The sequence below is a fragment of the Cryptomeria japonica genome, chromosome 7 (genome assembly GCF_030272615.1).
Source record: "Cryptomeria japonica chromosome 7, Sugi_1.0, whole genome shotgun sequence".
Taxonomy (NCBI): Eukaryota; Viridiplantae; Streptophyta; class Pinopsida; order Cupressales; family Cupressaceae; genus Cryptomeria; species Cryptomeria japonica.
Window position 1 is genome coordinate 592,548,672 of NC_081411.1, and position 19,977 is coordinate 592,568,648.

General features: G+C 38.5%; 1 protein-coding gene across 1 annotated transcript in view; it reads right to left on the bottom strand.

The window, feature by feature from the left end:
- Positions 1 to 1,261: 1,261 nt before the first annotated feature.
- LOC131048847 (uncharacterized) overlaps positions 1,262 to 19,977 on the bottom strand; it is a 77,114-nt gene continuing 58,398 nt past the window's right edge. The window contains exons 3-5 of the mRNA XM_057982925.2: positions 3,095 to 3,185; positions 2,866 to 2,980; positions 1,262 to 2,757 (exon numbers count right to left, since the gene is read on the bottom strand). Of these exons, the coding sequence (XP_057838908.2) occupies positions 1,909 to 2,757; positions 2,866 to 2,980; positions 3,095 to 3,185 (1,055 nt within the window). The 3' untranslated portion in view covers positions 1,262 to 1,908. The remainder of the gene's footprint in view (positions 2,758 to 2,865; positions 2,981 to 3,094; positions 3,186 to 19,977) is intronic.

Below are 19,977 nucleotides of genomic sequence, written 5' to 3' on the forward strand. Positions count from 1 at the left end.
TCTTTATAAGGATTCATTCATTCATTGTAATTGTAGCTTCAATCATTCTTTGTACAATAATACAGAATTCTCTAATTGTTATAGAAGATATAATCTTTGCTTGAACTCTTATATGTAAGAAGTGCAAATGAATCTTGGCTCCTATAGTTGGTCATCTTCTACAAGAACAAACATTTTTTAAATAAAAGTGCAAACGTTTTATCCAAATAGGATAAGAGACGACTAATAAAGCAAAAAGAATAAAATATATTTTTTAAATCTATCCTAAAGGATAATTGACTAAAATAAATAAAATATTACCTCAATAATTTCTCTGCTTTTTGTCCCTAAATGATACTTGCAAACTGTATTTCATGACTAGGACTACTACGCACCTAATTCCTTTACTTTCTCTGTCACTAAAAACTACTTCCAAATTGCTGGACTAATCTGATCTGCCACTAACATCATCTTCTCCTGCGTCTTTGGTGCCTATGTTTGCCACCGTTAACATTTATATCAAGTCCAAAACATGACCTTTTTTGACAGCAAACAGCTGCAACCTTTCTCAACCTGTGTGATTGTTGTTAGTTTGAAGAATAAAACTTCAACATGAACGATCTTGCAAGCTGACCGGGAAAACTACAAGTCGAATTTGGTCCAAACACTGATTATATTCTGAGTATCAAACTAAAAAACTAAGTATGAACATTGATTTTCCATGGGTTGCAACACTTCGGACACTTTGAATTCTCATTGAGACCAATTATTTAGAAAGCATTTACAAAATGAATTCATGTTTATGCTGAATGCAAAATAGAAGATAAAAAGACACCACAAAGTCAAAATGTACACAATTTCTAACGCCACTGGCTGTTTTCGAATCGTCTTTTGCAGCAAAGACCAATTACAAAACTGCCAATTTTCAACTGGGGCAATTATGAAACAGCTACTTTTGTGAAATATTTGTCCTCCAACTTCTGAATGGCTAACTTTTACATACGGACTCCAAATAAGGTGTGGTTTATTTGAAATTGCATAGCTTTTCATGATAACTTTGAATAATTCACAAATATTTAAGTGACACCTAAAGTATGTTTTTGGAACCTTCAACACGAGTGTTAAGTTATTATCACTTGATCATGGTATTGTTGTGTAACGTAAATCATTTTCAGATCCATTTATGGATCAAAATGTGATATCTAAAAATATAGGATGTCTCAGAACTACCATTCTCGAGCCCACTTAATATGGCTGCATGACGCGCCATTTCAACAAATAATAAATACCAAGAAATTCATCTTTGGAGTAAGTTACCATTTCAACAAAATTTGTATCTTTACGGGAAGTTACCATTTTGACAATTAGCTAAAGAGGCAACATACATCTTGTAATAAAATGTCAAATGATACAGCATACAGATCAAGTATCAAACTAACTGCTCTGTTCTTGTGGGTTATGGAAAAATTCTACATCAGGAGCTTGGCTTTGTGTACAGATAAACACCATGCGATCTGGTTAAAAGAGTGAATCCGGACCTCAAGTTTTCCAAAAAAATATGGTTAGCTTGTTAACACTACTCCAGCAAAATACAATGCCCATTCATCCAGGATGTCTACAGGACAGTTAATTCAACCACCCTTACCCAAGCTTTTGCTCTTAATTTATTTGCATGTATTAGAGCTCGGAGAATAAAAAGGCTCCTAACTCCAAATACAAGGGCAACTAGCAGATTCTTTTCTTGGAGACCTCCAAGTGGCTCTTCTCTGATGCTCCAGAACATACATCAAATTTCCATACTTTATATGCCATGCTAGTGATTTGCAATAACAGTCTCATGAGTAACATCTGGCCCATGGGTCATCCCTAAACTCATTTGGCCAGGAGTTAACTTCGTACCCTGTAAAACCATAATATTACAAACTGACACTAAAGTTCTACTATATCCTTCATGATTAGAAGATCTTCATAGTTCTTTTGAAATCTCTCTTGAGACATGGGAACCTCTGACCAGCCTTTCAGGTATAGCTCTGGATTTGACATGAATTGCATTTCTTTCTGCTCAAACAAACCAACATTTTCTAATCTGCTCTCTTCCTTGTCCATTTCCATTGGCATTGGTTCTTGCTTGGTGGGATCTGCATCAGGTGTTTCTCCTTGAATTTGTGACCTGTGAAATTCTACAGATTGTTTACTGCCAACAGCTTCAGGCCAAGACATATTCTTCCCAAACACCTGCCCATATATTTCAATACAGCCATTCAAATCCTCCTGACTCCGAGCTTTACTCAACTTATCATTAAGTGCATTAACCAAAGATATTTTTTTGAGGCAGGCCTTTCCCATTGTGTTTGGTCTGTTCACTTCTGTATGATCACCCGTGTACACTGCAGAATTTTCATCCTCTAATAGAATTCTATCTTCATGTTCACCTCCTTTCAGCTTTTGCAAGCCCTTATCAATTAGCTTTCTCAACCTTTCTTTGTGCTTCTCTGATCTTTGAGGATTAGATTTTAACCGAACTTTCAAACCTTCCACAAGCATATCATCAATATTATTTTCAGCTAGACTATCAGCCTGTTCTGCTAATATGCCTTCAGAGATAACATGCCCATCTACAGAAAGTCCTTGTAATGGTGTTGTACTCAAGGAAATAACATCCTCAAGCAATGATACATTCTGCATATACCGTTCAAATGCTTCATCTTCAGCTTCAATCTTAGAATCGAAGTGTTCTTTCAATTTTACGAACCTCCAGCTATTTATTGCTACAATTTCCTGCACAAGCACATCAACACCAGCTGATTGTAACTATTATTTCTCGGTTGATTGAACAGAAAGATTAACACATTACTTTTAGAGAATAACTAAGTTGTGCTTAAACACCTTTCTCGATAATGGTCTTTTCACTCTGATTTGAGATTGTGATCCTGGCATGTAGGGATGACTATGATGCAAAGATGGAGGATGGTATGGCCTTGATGAGACTGCATGTGGAAACCTGCAAGAGAGCATCGTTAGTCATAAGCATTATCTAACACCAAATATACTCACAATGCCCAAACCTGGCTAAAACACAAGTACACAATCTAAAATATATATGCAAGCAACATACATATTTGAAGAGGTGGTCATTCGCTGCTGATCAAATAGAGTTGAACTTTGAGAAGGTAACTTTTCTGAATGGCCTACAATTTGCTTTAGAACTGCATAGCAAAAAATTGAAGCAAACAATTTAGCAACATATATTAATGAATGATGCTAATCAAATGAAATCCTCCATTAAATTGTGGAGCATAACTGTATGCAGACAGATGTCACCAGCTAGAAACTGATTAAAATGCAAAGTTTGAAGTTGATGAAGTTTGATATTTTTTATTGATACAATTATATAGATAACTGCAGAAAAGGCAAATAAATTGCCAGAAACCCATAAGATGAGAATAAACCCTCAAAACATTATTGAAGCAATACGAATCAGCAAGCCACTTTAGTTGTGTAATTCTTACAGCTACAATATATATGAAAAAATTCGGTATGGTGATCGGGATAAAAAGGGAGAGGACTGATGCATGTGCAGCCAATGATCCCATTGGACAAGTTAAAGACTGGAAACCCAACATTATTATCCAAGCAAAAAACTGTGTACTTCTCAAAGAGAAGAAATATATAATATATTTCACATAAAGAATTGAGATATTGGGATATCCTGTGTATTATTTTTCTAATGCACACATTCTCCAATGTAATTTGTGCCTATATTTCTAAAAAATATTAGGATATTCCAATAGCCTGTGAAAATATAACCCCTCAGAAATTTTGTAGATTAGACAAGAAAACCACTGTTATTATATTCTAAAATTCTAAGTAATTCACTCTTGTGGACATCCCAAAATCCTGTCCACAAGGAACATAATCACCATAACACAGAAAAATCTCATAAAATATCATGCTGGCACATATCACATAAAAGTTAAAACTGATCCAACAAGGTAATTGTATTCTATTTTCCAGCGTCAATCAAAATTCAAATATCAAGTTCTTTTCTTTTAATGTAATGAACATTATCCTCATTGATTGTATTCATAAATTTTAGAACTTATGCCTGAAATACTCTTCATCAACAGTGTTCCCTCTTCTTTGAACTTAGAAATGAATATTCGGGCCCTTTAGTTTGTCGAAAAGCTTATCTGCAATAAGAGATCAATAGTGTGAACCTGCTCCACAAAAGAATTTACTGTCTGTTTACAAGGTAACAAAAATTTCACTTTACAATCTACATGGCAATCTACAAGCAAAGAAAATTTTCACTTTACAATCTACAAGCAAAGAAAAATTCCACATGACAATCTACTTTCTACTTTACATGTGCATGACTAGCTAATTGGACATCATAGCAAGTTTTACCATCTGAGCTAATTATTTGGAATCTGAGAAACAGATGAAGCAAATAAGGATTCATTTATGGTCGTTAATAAGAGGAAGACATTAATAAATAAAGCTCTCCTTGATAGTATTATTTGCAATAAAGCAAAACCAATCAATCTTTTATTTTCTTTCATAATTGCACCCTAAAATTTCATAATGTATTTTTCTCTTATAGTTATTTTCTTCATAAAAATGAAATCAGATCCTGTAATGGAGGGATATTCTTGCAATCAAGCAACAAGGCCATCCTAAGCATGGAAATGGACCATATAGATATCATCTCTCTTTTGATAAGCATGAGACAGGATGTGAATCAGTCTTGCAAGAGCAATGCTTAAAGCTGTCAGGAATGGCAATTAATAAATAGAATTAGGTTTTGAGACACATGTCTGCAAAATTACATTATACATAGAGAAATCTTAAGAGTTTTTTAAAACGCAACAAAGGAGATCAAGGACAAGTCACACAAGATCATTCTTGGAATTGCCACAATCCTTTTCATGGATACACAAGTCACAACAGTTCATGAAAAAGTATCATTCATAAAATGGGTACTCAGATTCAGCTTTGCCAAGAATCATGAATACACCTCAAGTTCAAGAGTACAATCAAACTAACTAAACTAGAAATATGTCAAAATGAAAAGGATTCCACTCAAATGGATACTCAGTGAGTTTGACAAGTACTAGTGTTAATTATAGTCTCAGTCGTAACACTCAGGAAAATAAATCTGTCTCCTTATTTTATCAACGCACAGAAACTAAGTCTGTTATTTGCGATTTAATTGTGATTAAATTTAGTTAGTATTAACTAACAAATTTGCTATGCTATGTATCGTTGAGTTTATGTAAGGAAGTAATCACCGGTGTAGAAGGATCGTGGCTCCACACAGGGGTCATGACCCTATGTGGAACCACGTGGTTCCACATAGGGTCGTGACCCCCTGTGGAGGCACGATCCAATGGAAACAAAAGATATATATGCGCTACCCTCTCTGTTTATAAGACATTCGATAGAAGAAAATAATACAGTGATCGGTAGTAAATATAATCGTTTGTTTTCATCTGCAGAGGCAAATCAATAAGACTAATAAAATCGGTTTTACATTCCTTATATCCAACGCTAAAACTTCTAAACTAGTTGTCTCAGAATTCTGATTGCTCAGAAAGTAATAACAGTCTATTTAAATTTACAACTAGTTCCCCAAAAGTGGCCACTCGCTATGAAGGAAACTGCCACATCAAAATAAAAGAACAAAATTCCCTTTAGTTTTAATTAATTTTCCTTTTCCTGAGCACATTTTCTGCAGACAAACATTAGGACACGTTTTTTGTTTTACCTCAGGAGGAAAAGAAAAACTAAACAACATCCCAAATGCCTCAATGGCCTCTCAAAAGGCAAAATTCACAATGGAAATTGATAAAACTAATCTCTCCATTCCTTGACATTTACATTTTATATATCCTAAAGGATTCTTTTCCCATCAAGAATATTATACAATTATCCTCTCTAACCTCACCTTACATGCACAAATACAAAAATCTAACATCACACAGCCTGCACAAATTCCCAATAAAAATGGAAAAACATGGCAAATCCGGAGCAGACCTGACTGCTAGTGATCTGGGGCAATGGAATGGACTTCAAAAGGACAGTCTTAGGGCAGATGGTCACACTATTTCCCACCGGTGGGGGTGAAGACAAAAACCTTTATGCCCACTCCCTACTACTACACACAAATGTAAACGGTTTTAAACACAATTGCCTCCCAGGCCCTTTTACTCTAAAAACAAAGAAGCACCTGCAACAAGAAAGAAAGAAATCCTAATATTGTTTACAAACAACCAAGTAGGCTCTTTAACTGTTCTCCAACATGATATTATGGCCTTTATCAGGTTTGTTAATTCTCAGCACACTTACTGAGATATAAGGTATCTAACTAGTAGATAAGTTCCCTTTAGTTCCCAAAATCAACAAAATTGGATTCCACTTCTTTTAACAGCTAGCTCTTTGGAATAAAGCTCATTCAGAGTACATTATCATTCTCAAGATATAGTGTTCATCACTCACTTGAGCATTTCCCTACCCTACTCAAGAAGACAGAGTTGCACTTTTCTTGCCACCCAACAACAACACCTACTTCATCTATTCATTGCTATCAAAAGCTTCCACTTTGTCTTATCAATTATGCAAATAGAACAGCAAAAAAAAGAACTTAACAACATTTGGGGGGTTCTATTTTGATTCTTTTCCACCACACTATAAGTTCTGTTTAAATTTGCATCAGTACAAAAGTCATTACACTTAACATTCATACAATGGCAAAAATATTTTCAGAAAGTGAACATCCATTCTTTCATGTTCTGGAATCTCATTTTCCCGAGGACATTATTTAAAAATGTCTCCACACCTCAGATCCTTTTACTATATACAAGAAAAAGCATCTGTCATTGGACTTAACATTCATACAATGGCAAAAATATTTTCAGAAAGTGAACATCCATTCTTTCATGTTCTGGAATCTCATTTTCCCCAAGACATTATTTAAATGTCTCTGCACCTAAGATCCTATTACTGTATACATGAAAAAGCATCTCAGTTAAACGATCGATATTTCAAAAATAACTACGTTACCATGTATGCCTCGTTTTCTGGACATACCTGGATTGAACAGCCCAGATTTGGATCCTGGGCCAGGTTCAGCCTGGGTACACCCAGGGCACATTCAAGGAGGAACCAGGGCAAAACTGGGAAATAAACTAAAAAATGTATTCTAAAAAACTGGTGAAACGAAAAAAATATTTTTCTAAATCACGAATAAGCTCTGTAAATTTTCTTTTCATAAACATTACAATTTTCTGAACCGTGCTGAAGTTTTTGAAACCTCCCAACCTCAGCACTCCTGTCCCCACTCCAGGGAGAAGAATGACTTGGGATATTATTGTAGACCATTTGACATTTTATTTGACTCACAGGCAACATATTTCCTACAACCCATCTAGCTACCTTAGGGCTTGAAACTCCATACTTCAGTCCAAACAGGTCAATTGCATATGCGGCTGCTCTTACAAAAATAAGTGAGGGGACTATCAAGAAGGCTTTATTGTCTCACCTCCAAGATTGAATGTATAGTCACCTTTTAATGCAAATGGTGGGATTCCTCCTAACATCAGTGGCTCAAAAGAAAATAATATTCAGCCCCCCACAGCATTTCTTTCCTAAATATTTGGCTGCTTAATGTTTTTTAAAAAATCCCTAAGCTCATTTTGCACATTGTTCTATTTCTATGAATATGCAGCCCTTGTATTGTAGCATTTATAAGAATTAGATATTTGTATTGTAGCATTTATTGTATATTAATTAATCTAATAAATAAAAATATCTATAGAAGTTTATATTTATTTATTATATATATTTATATATTATATTCTTAATATTAAATATATGTTTTTGATAGATTAATGTGGATTCTATAGGGGCCCAATAGTTAATTAGGATTATATAGGGGCCCACTTCCAAAGACAAGAAGTGATTAAAACAAAACCTTTCAGCCAAGATCACTCCAAATGGCCTACAAGAGACTCCATAAGATTCAAATCAGCACAAACCGATGTAGACCAGCCAGTAATCCACCCTAATTTCTTTTTTGATCTCAAGACCATATAAGAAGAATTATTCTTTCTCCACAATGCATTCGTATAAGACAGAGATCCAAAACCCCTCTTCTAGGTCATCCTCTCATAAGTCCAAAGCATTCAAAAGAGAGGTCCTCTAAATGAGGAGAGGAAGAAGTCACAATATTTGGAGAAGAGTCACCAGCAGAACGAATGGTGACTGGCTCAGAATGCAAGATGGGCAACCAATCCACCATAGGAACTTAGGGTTGACACACATTCTGAGCCCAAGAAGACAAAAGCATTTTGTTTATAGAGGACCCACTATCAAAAGAAGCACTAGTAGAAGGGCAAGCCTTGGATAATGTTATCGCAAAAGCTCACACCCTTGCTGAGCTATCAACTCAGCAACCTTGTGAAACATGGAAACAACCCCGAAGTGTGGGACCTTGCACAAGGGGGTTGAATCTCCGGAGAAGGCCGGCTTCCTTCTCAATCCAAGTGCAGGTATTGAACCAACTCAACACCTCAAATCTTACTTCTAAACTACCCTAACAGCTTACAGAGGAAAAGGGAAGAGAGAAATGCTTAAAATGAAAGGAGGTGATGCACCAAGATAAGAGATTGTTCCTCTCCCCACCCGAAATGGCACAAGGAATCAACTGAAATACCCAAAAGATGCACAAACTTCAGTCGTATGAGTGACCCAAACGCATGTATGGAGGATAGAATTTGCTAAGTGTCAAGAGGGGAGGAGAATTCCCACAAGTCACACTCAAAAAAACAAGTTAACACAGCATATACGGAGAGAAAAGCCACAAAACATACACTTACGATGAAGGTAAGGAAACATACACAGCATGCATAAATTGAAGGAAGGCAAGAATGTAATTTCAATTCATTCAAAGGCCAAAGGCCAAACTTACAGTTGCAGAAATGCAAAAATAATTACAAGTCTTCAAGAGAAGAGAAGAGCATAGGAAACCTCAAGGCAGCAAGGAGAGAACCCTTTACAATGAGGCATAACAGGCTTATATAGAAAAAAGGTTACAAGAGTGATCATGACCCCTACATATCAGTCTGGGAGTGCAAGGAAGTGCATGCACTTGACTTTTGTACATGAAAGCAACCTAGCCATACCCACAAAGGGCAACCTTGAGAAGGGTGGATTGACTGAACTTCCAAAGTCAGAGTATGCAGACATGACATAAGGCACTACAACAAGCATGGCCCCGTACCTCCCTTGATGGAAATCCTGCCAAAAACATTAAATGCACCCCTATGGCTCCACAAAAGAAGGTGCATAAGTCACCAAAACTGTCGGAGCATTAAAACCTTGAGTGTCAATCACGCCACCCGGAAGTGTCGCCAATCGGAAAGAAGTCTGGGGACTTCGGAAACTCGGGTTCCTGAAGTGGAGAAGACAAGGAAAGAACTTCGAAACCTCAAGGTTACGGAGTTCTGGGGAAGAGGAAAGAGATGCAGCAGGGAACTTCGGAACCTTGAGGTTCTGGAGTTCCGGAGAACTGAAAAAAAGGATAAGGAAGGAACCTCGAAACCTCGGGGTTCTGGAGTTCCAAGAAAGAAGGGAAGCAAGGGAAGAGAATTTCGGAACCTGGGGGTTCCGAAGTTCCAAGGTCAAGGACTTAGGAACTTGGGAACCTGGGGGTTCCGGAGTTTAGGTGTTGAGGAAGAGAAGACTTAGGAACTTGGGAACCTAGGGGTTCCGAAGTTCCTGGGTCAAGGACTTAGGAACTTGGGAACCTGGGGGTTCCGGAGTTTCAGGGTTGAGGAAGAGAAGACTTAGGGAACCTAGGGGTTCCGGAGTTGAAGACTTAGGAACTTGGGAACCTGGGGGTTCCGGAGTTCCGGGGTTGAAGACTTAGGAACTTGGGAACCTGGGGGTTCTGGAGTTCCGAGGGTTAAAGAAGAGAAGATTTAGGAACTTGGGAACCTAGAGGTTCCAGAGCTCCATGATCAAGGACTTAGGAACTTGGGAACCTGGGGGTTCTGGAGTTTCGGGGTCAAGGACTTAGGAACTTGGGAACCTGGGGATTCCGGAGTTCCAGGGTTGAAGACTTAGGAACTTGGGAACCTGGGGGTTTCGGAGTTCCGGGGTTGAAGACTTAGGAACTTGGGAACCTGGGGGTTTTGAAGTTCCGGCAAGACAACACTTCACACTTCATGATTCCATTGTTTTCTCTTTGATTAACTGGGGCAGCGTTGCTCCATAAAACATATCTCTGATCGGTTCTCACTAATGGACCAAGGGTGTCATAAAATGACAACATTTTTGGCGACCTCTGCGGGATGCTTGCCTGCTAAGCATATAGATCAGTAGCCTGTGTAATCCATTGGGCACAGAGTCGCAACTGCAAGAAAGAAGAAAACTCTCTCCTTTGTAACCTGCAAAGGATCAAGATCAGCCATTCTGAAGGGGAACAGCCTATGCTCGTGCACTTCTTGGAAAACAAGAAACCTAACTAATATTTACATTGTTACAAGAAGAGGCTGTATATGGTGAAAATGGATAACAAATAACAACAATATTGAAAGACTAAAATGGATTCAACCACCAAACCCTAGCCTAACAATGAACAAAGATCCACCATAACATATGAAGATAACCTAAGACAATGCAAAATAACTCAAAAATCACAAAGATTATACCATCACATGTCCAATAGGGTTTTGATCTCCATTCTTCCTATCTCCATTGATCTTGTTTGATATGCTTGCTCTCAGATTTTTGTATGCACAAGAGCTCAATAAAGAACGGAATGTGGTTGCAAGTGTAGCAAGTTGCATGAAAGATCATTAGCATGAGTCATTAGGGTTTGACAATGAAGAAAGCATCTCCTTAAATAGAAGACACAATAAGAAATGGAGGGTTAAGATTGAGAGGTGTAAAAAGAGAGGTCGGCTAGGATTAGAGGGTAGGTAAAGGAAATAGCAAAATAATGAAAGAGGTAGGTAGTGTATGAATTAAGAGATGAATGACATGTGTCATGTGTGGAAAAGGATAATGAATTAATTAAATAAATAAAGATTTATTTAATTAATAGAAGAAGTAGGATAATTAAATAAATAAAATATTTATTTAATTTAGGAAAGGGATAATTTAAATAAATAAATGTATTTATTTAAATGAGAAATAAGGCTAGAAGAGGATAAATGAATTAATTAAATAAATAAAAATTTATTTAATTAATACAAGAATTAGGCCTAGATAATTAAATAAATAAAATATTTATTTAATTAGACATGACAATTTTAGGTGTCTACATTTTGCCCCTCTTTGAGACAATGCGGCTTGTCGCGTTGTTTCAAAGAAGATAAGATGAACTGATACAGAGTTGCCCCAGGATGGGAATGATATGCCCCCTCGAGAGATTGGATGAAAATGTCTGAAAAGATTGCAGACAATCTCTCGATAAGAAAGACGGGATAGAAAGGAGTGATCGGATAAAGTGACAAAGTCACGGGATAAGGAAGACTGACTCGGGAAATGAGAGCTAGGGCAATCTATAAGATAAACTACGGGGGAAATACATCCTCATTGTCATCTACACCATCACAAGAGCATAGTGCAAAGCAAAAATAAAGCAGCAACAGTCAGCAATGATGGCTTTTATTCATAGATTTGACCGTGTTCGCCGATTCCAGCGACCAGCAGATGCAGGAGAGCCGGTAAGTACCCGAAAACCTCCTCGTAGTTTGATGCATTTATTGTTGTCATTAATGCATACTAGGTAATGTAATAAATGCGCATTTATGTCTTCCAGGTCAAATCGACAGTTCTGTGATGAACATATGCTGTCGATTGGATAAGCTGCTGAGAGGATACACTCAAGAAGGTCCTCTAGGGAAGACTAAGATAGATCAAGGCACTTTGTGATGAACAGTGAGTACCAAGATAGAGTACTTTGTGATGAACAGGGAGTACTAAAATATGAGCAGCACTTTGTGATGAACATGGAGTGCAAATGTGAGTAACACTTTGTGATGAAAAGTGAGTGTCACACATGTAGTACTTTGTGATGAACAGGGAGTACTACTAGGATAGATAGCAACACTTTGTGATGAACAGTGAGTGTCACTAGGATAAATAGCTATGTGCATTTAGATAGCGAGTAGCATTTTGTGATAAACAGTGAATGCCACGATAACTGACAAGATTGATTGTGTGACTGCAGGAGTATTTGCCGATGTTGGAGTCACGGGAGAGATTCCCATCGACTCAGAGGTTGCGACCAGAGTTGTCGATCCAGGATAGGATTTCCATTGAGGAGATGGGTCTTACACATGTGCTATTTGTGCCTGAGTTTCGAGCAAACATGGGGTTGCTGACTGCGTTGGCTAAGAGATGGCACTCAGAGACTTGTACGTTTCATCTGCCGATGGGTGAGATGACAGTCACCCTAGAGGATGTATATAGGATTCTGCGGATACTGATCGATGGGGGGTTAGTACCCTATGATCGAGACGGAGATAGGGATGCACTGAGACGAGTGTTCTAGGATCCAGGACTAGGGATGAGGGTGGGACACGTGGCATGGGATACCATGACATGGATAGGATTAGCACTACCAATAGTGTTGGCAGGAGTGATCAGTGAGTTCCTCTGTATCAGTTTTGTACCATTTTGTATAATGATGTAGACACCTGCGGGTGATTGTAGCCATATGATTTTGACATCATTGTATCATGACACTTTTGATTATATATGAGATGATTCATTTTTGCGGCAGCTATATGCATGTGTACCTATGTGATGAGATGTTCTTATGTGATGCTTATGATATGGATGCAAATATGTATATGATGCAATGCAATATTTATTTTATTTTTTTTTTTTGTTTTATATGTGTATGCATGATGCAAATGTGAATGTATGTAATGCAAATGAATATGATAATGCAAATGATTATTTACATAATGAAAATGTGAGATGTGCTAACATGTGTTGTATGCAGGATGTGATGCAGTTGTGATATCTATATGTATGTATGAAATGCTTATATGTGGTAATGTAGGTGCAGCTACATGAAATGCAAATGTTTTTGGTGTGTCATTATACTCAGTCATGTGATAGCAGGCTACGCGGACTCGAGAAGGATGATGGAAGTCAATCAAGAAAGGGGGGACGAAAGACAGAAGATATGAAAGTGAGAGAGCTTCTTGTGCATTATCATCATTGAGCTTTATTATGGCAAGTAGGTTATGACAATCAAGGCATATGTTCGACCCAGAAAGTCATTGTACCTGTTTGCATGGAGATAAGACAGTCACAAACAAGGAATGCCCCAGTTCATACTAGACTCACAGTGTCCTCATATCCTTGGACAAGTCATAGCATTACTAAAAGACAATCCACAGACAGCAAATGCAAATAGGTGACGATACCCCATCCTCGCCTTTCTAGTCAAAGACATCCTGGAAAAGCTAAAAGACATGTCACCAAAAAGATAAAATCAAAAGAAAACCAAGACTCGACACCAACATCCACTGTAGTCCTCAAGTTTAGTGTCTCTTGTCACTTGTTTAATTCATGTTCGATTGTGGTCACAATGTTCTTTCACAAAAAGGATAGATAGCACTGAACCATATGTTGTCTGAGTCTGTTGAAAGATTTGATTTGTTGAAGCCCATTGTTGCTGCTGTGTCTCATCTGAAACTGACTGAATCCATGAAACTGATACTTTATTGCGGAGAAGATGGAACTTTATTGTGGATCTGTGATGCAAATGTTGCTTTATTGCGGATTGTGCGCGAATAGACTGAAGGAAACTGGAGGAGACTGTACTCCTCGAAACATGTGATGCTCTTAGTTCCACACCCATCACTAGACGTAGGAATTGGCCGTAGTCACAGATAGGATCGGATTTATTATGGATGGAAAGGGAGTGAAAAGGGAGGGTTATGGATGGCTAACCAATCTTAGGTAGATCAATAACAAGCCATGATGGGAATGGATAAGTTTATTATGGATGAATTGGTTGTGAGTGTGTGCAAAGTGAAAGGATGAAAGTGAATCCCGAAGGAGGGAGGAGCAAAGTCTCTACACATGGCGCTGGTGACCCAGTTTTCACCATGGTACTTGCCCAGGGCGCCACCGAAGTGGTTTTCACTGTTGGACGAAATTATTTCTCTTTACTTTTCTCGATTTTTCAATTTTTTTGTGTCACAAGGCGCCTGTTTGCCAGGTTTTCACCAAGTAACGATTTTTTTGTTTTATAATTTTTTTGTATTTTTTTGAAAATTTTTGATTTTTTTTTTTTGTATTTTTGAATTAGGATGTTCCGAAGAGCTTATGTGTAGAACCTGCGAAGGTGCATGCTGTTGATAGGATCCTCCAAGGGTTCACCTTCTGTAGTTGAGAGCTGATATGCCCCAGATCCATATACCGTTGTGATGATGTAAGGACCAAGCCAGTTTGGTTCGAACTTGCCCTTCTTATCTCTGTCTTGCTGATTCTTGGGGTTCTCTCTGAGTACTAAGTCACCTACCTCAAATGCGCGAGGCTTGACTTTGTGATTGTAGCTGCATTGTTCCTTGACTGAATGATGTGTAGCTTGAGTGACTGTCTTCCTTGATAAAGGAACTGAGATAGAATTACTAGTGTGTGGACTACGTAGGCCCATATGCGTGTCACCTGAAGAAGTTTGGGCATCACTGATAGCAAAGTCCTTTGAGGAAGCTCCATTAAAGGTCCATGATGTATCACCAGAAGGGAAAGGATGTGCGGAACAAGTGGATGAGTTATGAAGGCTTATGATTGAGAAAAGAAGTGAAAGTGGGATAGCATGATGGAGACTTAGGATCAACAAGTAATCTTTTTGACTTGAAATTGTAGAACTTTTGCCCCCAGTTATTTTGATATTAGGGGAGATCAACTCTTTCTCTTTTTGCTTCATAGGATTTTTATCCTTGACTTTGATTTTTGTAGAGTCCAATAGCTTTTGATTTTGATTTGGACTAAAGGACTTTTCTTTATTATTGACTTTTAGATTTTTCTTTTCAAAGCTTGATTTTTGATCTCCAATGAGTAAGGGCTTTTGTGATTCTTGTTGATCCAAGTCTGGGAGTGGAGTGGAAATGGAATGAGTGGATGAAATAGTAAGGCTATGTGAGTTATCAAGAGGGTTGGCGATAGACTCAATAGATTCTTTGTTGGAACCACTCTTAGGGCTATTGATATCAAGAGATGCTTGCACCACTAGAGGAGATTTGCATTCAGACTTAGTAGCCACAACACTAGGTGGTTCACACCCAATTCCTTGGCATTGCAAATTGTTTGTAGGTTGCTCCTGTTGACTGAATGGCTTAGGAGACTGTGGGAGTTGATCAACATGAAAGATGTACTCACCACATCCCATGTCTTTAATCTTGAACTTGTCTTCTTTTAGCTCTGCCTGTTTTGATGTAGAAGCTTTTAAGGATTCAGGATCCACATATGCCGATGAAGGAATAGCTTCGCAATTGACTGGGATTGTTATTTCTGATCTAGGTTGTAGATTGTTGCAATGTATGAATGGATTTGGATCCGCTTTGACAATCACTTCAGCTCCATTGTGTGGGAACTTGATACATCGATGATATGTAGATGGTATTGCTCTCATTTCATGAATCCACGGACGTCCTAGCAATATGTTATACGTGAGATCTAGATCTAGGACTTGACAAACCACATCCTTTGTGACTGGCCCTATTCTTAGAGGCAAGGTGACTGTGCCTTTGGATGAGCGCTCTTCATCATCATATGCCTTGATGGTAATTTTGTTTGTAGAATTCACAGCTTTGTCAGAATATCCCAATTGTCTTATGGTACTCAAGGTACAAATGTTAAGACCTGCTCCTCCATCTATCAGGACTCGCTTTATTCGGTGTTTATGTATGAAGGCTTCAACGTGTAAAGGTGCATTATGAGGCTGACTTATGGAGGCATCATCGGCTTCTGTGAATGTGAGGGAATGTGGAACGGATAGGTATCCCACCATGGCTTGAAACTGGTCCACATTCAGATCAGTAGGGACAGCAGTGTCTCTCAAGATTTTGTCGAGGATGGCTTTATGTGCAGGAGATATACGTAAGAGCTCAAGAATGGAGATGAGCGCGGGTGTCTTCCCTAGTTGTTCTACAAGATCGTACTCAGGCTTGGTAGATAAAGGATTGGTATTCTTAGTGGAGGCACCTGACAATGTAATCTTACCTCGACGGGTTGTAACATGACATTCGGAGGTAGCTTCGGATGAAGATCCCACACCCTTTAGGACAATTTTAGGTCGCTGAGGAGGATTCTCAGGATTTTTATTTTTGATAGTAATGGTAGAGATATGATTGTCCATTGAGATGTGATTGATGGTAGAATCATAATTGTAAGGTGCTCTGGTGTAATTGGCTTGATCATCTGTGACTTTGCCTTTTCCTTTGTCATGTTTTGGGAATGGTTCCTTAAACACCTCATGCTCTTGGTTAGATGAATGTCCCTCAATCTCAATATCTCCTCTGTCAATGAGATCTTGTACAATGTTTTTCAATCGATGGCAATTACTTGTCTTATGACCCTTGCTCTTATGAAATTCGCAAAATTCATCATCATTCCACCAATTCGGTTTTACCTTTGGTTCATATGGAGGAAAATCTGGGACCGTGATCACTTTGTTTGCTACAAGTTTTTTGAATACTGATTCAAGTGGTTCTCCCAATGGAGTATATTTCCTTCGTGGTTTAGCAGCCGTTTGATTGTTCACTTGATTGTTGGTAGAACTTGATCCAGAAAAGACGAACTTTGGTCTCACTGTGTTGGCATCAACAACACCATCATTAACTGTGTTCTTGTTCTTGTTCCAAAACTTTGGTTTGTCCTTTCCCTTAAAGTCCTCTTTGTTTTCTTTGAATAGTTTGATAACTCCTTGTTCAATCAAGACCTTTTCTGTTGCTAGGCCCTTTTCAATGACATCCTTGAATGTAGACAAACAAGCTTTTCTGAGATCATAGCCAATAGCCTTGTTAACATTTTGTGTGAACATCTCCACCATTTGTTTCTGCGGGATTTCACAAGAGCATCTGCTAGCTAAGTTTCTCCATCTTTGTAAAAATGCTGCGAAAGATTCTCCTTCTTTTTGTTTCGTATTGCACAAGGTAGTAACTGAGACATCTGTTTCTCTGTTGTAGGAGAAATGTTGAATGAATGCCTCTGCCAAGTCGCCCCATGACTTAATACCGGGAGGTAATTGAGAAAACCATTCCATCGCTTGATCTCCTAAGCTCTGTGGGAACAACCTCATTAAGTATGTTTCTTCTGCGGCTACCTCAATGCAAGCTGTGAAGAATTGTCTTATATGTGCCTTGGGGTCTCCTCTCCCTCTATATTTGTCAAATTTCGGCGTTGCAAAGTGCGGAGGAAACGGAGGCATTGGAATGCTCTTATCAAAGGGGTAAGGGCATATATCTCTCATAGTATATGTGGGTTTTGATGTGCCCATGTCTTCCACTTTCTTTTGTAGATCTCTAATTTGTTGCTCCAAATTATTTTTGGGAGGAGATGGATTTCTTGTAGCATGTCCCATGTTTGAAACACCCATTTGAGGAGGAACTTGTTGCATATATGGATGATACTGATCGTAGACATGTCCATATGGAGGTCTATATTGTTGCGACATATATGGAGCACTTGGCATAATTTCTTGTTGGGGAACCCCATATCTGTTTTGTGTATATAAACCATATTCAATAGGCCTTTCATTTTCCATTGTGTTGCCCCCAATTTTGACATGAGGTCTCCTTGTGTCAAAATTTTGAGGATGTCCTTGTGTATCCACTTGTCTTAATTGACCCATATCTTGAGCATGTGTTTGAACATAAGGCCTCCATGATGGTCTTTGGGTGTAAGTATCATATATTTGAGCTTGTGTATGTGGGATTGCTGGTTTTTGAAGCAAAACTGATGGTGACTCCGGCATCATATTATTGGGTCCTCCACTATTTGGTTTCCTTTGATCCATGTTATGTTGAGTTTGTTGTGAAGGTCTATTTTCCATAAGTTGAGATAAGTCAAAATCATGCGGTATTTTGGCTCCACTTTGTGCCATCATGTTTAGAAAGTATTGACGATCTCTCCTCATTATCTCTTCAACCAATCTATTGAATTGAGGATCCATTATAGATTCTTGTATGTCTGCTGATAGTATTGAAGAATTGTCCACATTATCATTGTGTGTAGCGTTGTGTATAGCGTTTGCGCTTTCCACATTTGGATTGTGTCTATAAACATTCATGTCTGATAATGTAGTGTGCTCAGGATTGTAGAATAGATCATTGTCATACTCATAAGAACTCATGTTTACGGATCCTTGAGCTTCTTTAGCTATTCTCCTAGATTTTTGAAGGCGGGTTTCAACCATGAACTAGGTGTTTAGCAATATGTGAGAGACTAGACGAAAATGACAAGAGTATGGAAGACCAAGAGTTGTATGGAGTGTAAATGAATCTTGAGGTGTACTTGCAATGTCCAAAGTGTAAGACCAAGTATGTAAGTAGTAGAGTAGGTGTGACTTCCAAAGAGAGGATAGTTTCTCTTGATGAGGTAAGCTGACCTTGACTCTAAGTAAGACCAAATGAGACCCAAAGGTAAGAAACCTTGATGAGGGACCACTTAGCAAAGTGTAGTAGTATGTAGTGTGTTGACAAAGTATGATGAGGACAAGCAAGTGACCTTTTGACTCAAGTTTAGACAATTGTGAATGTAAAATGAGATGTGAAGCAATGATGGACTGTATGAAACCTTAGAACAAGCTGAACGCTAGATGAAACCTGAAGAGACAACCTAAGAAGCTCAAGTATGCCGAAACTGATTTTCTTTGTTTGCTTGACTGTTAAAGTTTTCAAATCCTGACACAGACGCCTCTGTATACTTCACAGACGCGATTCCCAGACACAGACGCCTCTCTGTTTGACACAGACGCTGACAAAAACACAGACGCTATTCTGTACTTCACAGACGCGCTTATCCGACACAGACGCGGTTTGAACAGACATAGACGCGTTTCTGTAACCTTAGTGCAATTTTTCCTATCTGTGAATTTGTTTTGCTGTGACCAAATCTGATTTTTCGACTGTTTTTCGTGACAAGAGGACACAATGTTGATGACTCAATATTTGCAGACTGTTTAGACTCCAAAAGCGTGTTGTTTGATGTAAAAAGTTTTTGCATACACTTGAAGACACAAAAGACGCAATGTTTTGCTGTTTTGTTTTGAGTGTTTGAGTGTTTAGCATAAGACAAGCACAAATCTTAGGGCTGGCCAAGACAATAGTTGTTGATCCCACATAGGGTTTTACCCCCGAGGCTACGCTATTCAGAGCGGATACTTAGATGCTTGACCTCACTGGCTCCACCCTCGGCACTCACTTCTCGGGTCAGCCAAGCATCAGTCCCCATGAAAACTCCCCATGGCGAACTTTGTATCTCTACTAAGAACCGTATGTGTGTGGGCCGCTATCAGAGGTCCGACCTCCTGCCTCAACAACTAGAAGGATTTGGGCATCTAAAACAAAGAGGTGCTAGTAAGGGCATCCGCTCGTGTGGCCATACATGCGGCACTTTCAGCTCTGTAAATACAGAAGGCTCCCAGCCGGTAGGGGTTACGCCCTACAAATGATCAAATAAATTTGATCAAACGGGTTTATGGGGAGACATAGTGTCGGTATGAACTAATCAGCACACGTTATTCATAGTTTTCACCATGAATACATTTGATTATAGTGGTTTGGATGAGGTGGGTTTTCCTCGCTACCACTTGGGTCGTTCTCTTCTCACTAGTAGTCCTAATGACCACACGGGAAGACAGGCCCTCTAAAGAGTAAACAAAAAGAGCCTATTGCTCAAGACACAAAAGACAATGATTCAATTTTTAGTGCACCAATTGAAGTGTTTGCTAAGCTATGAAAACAA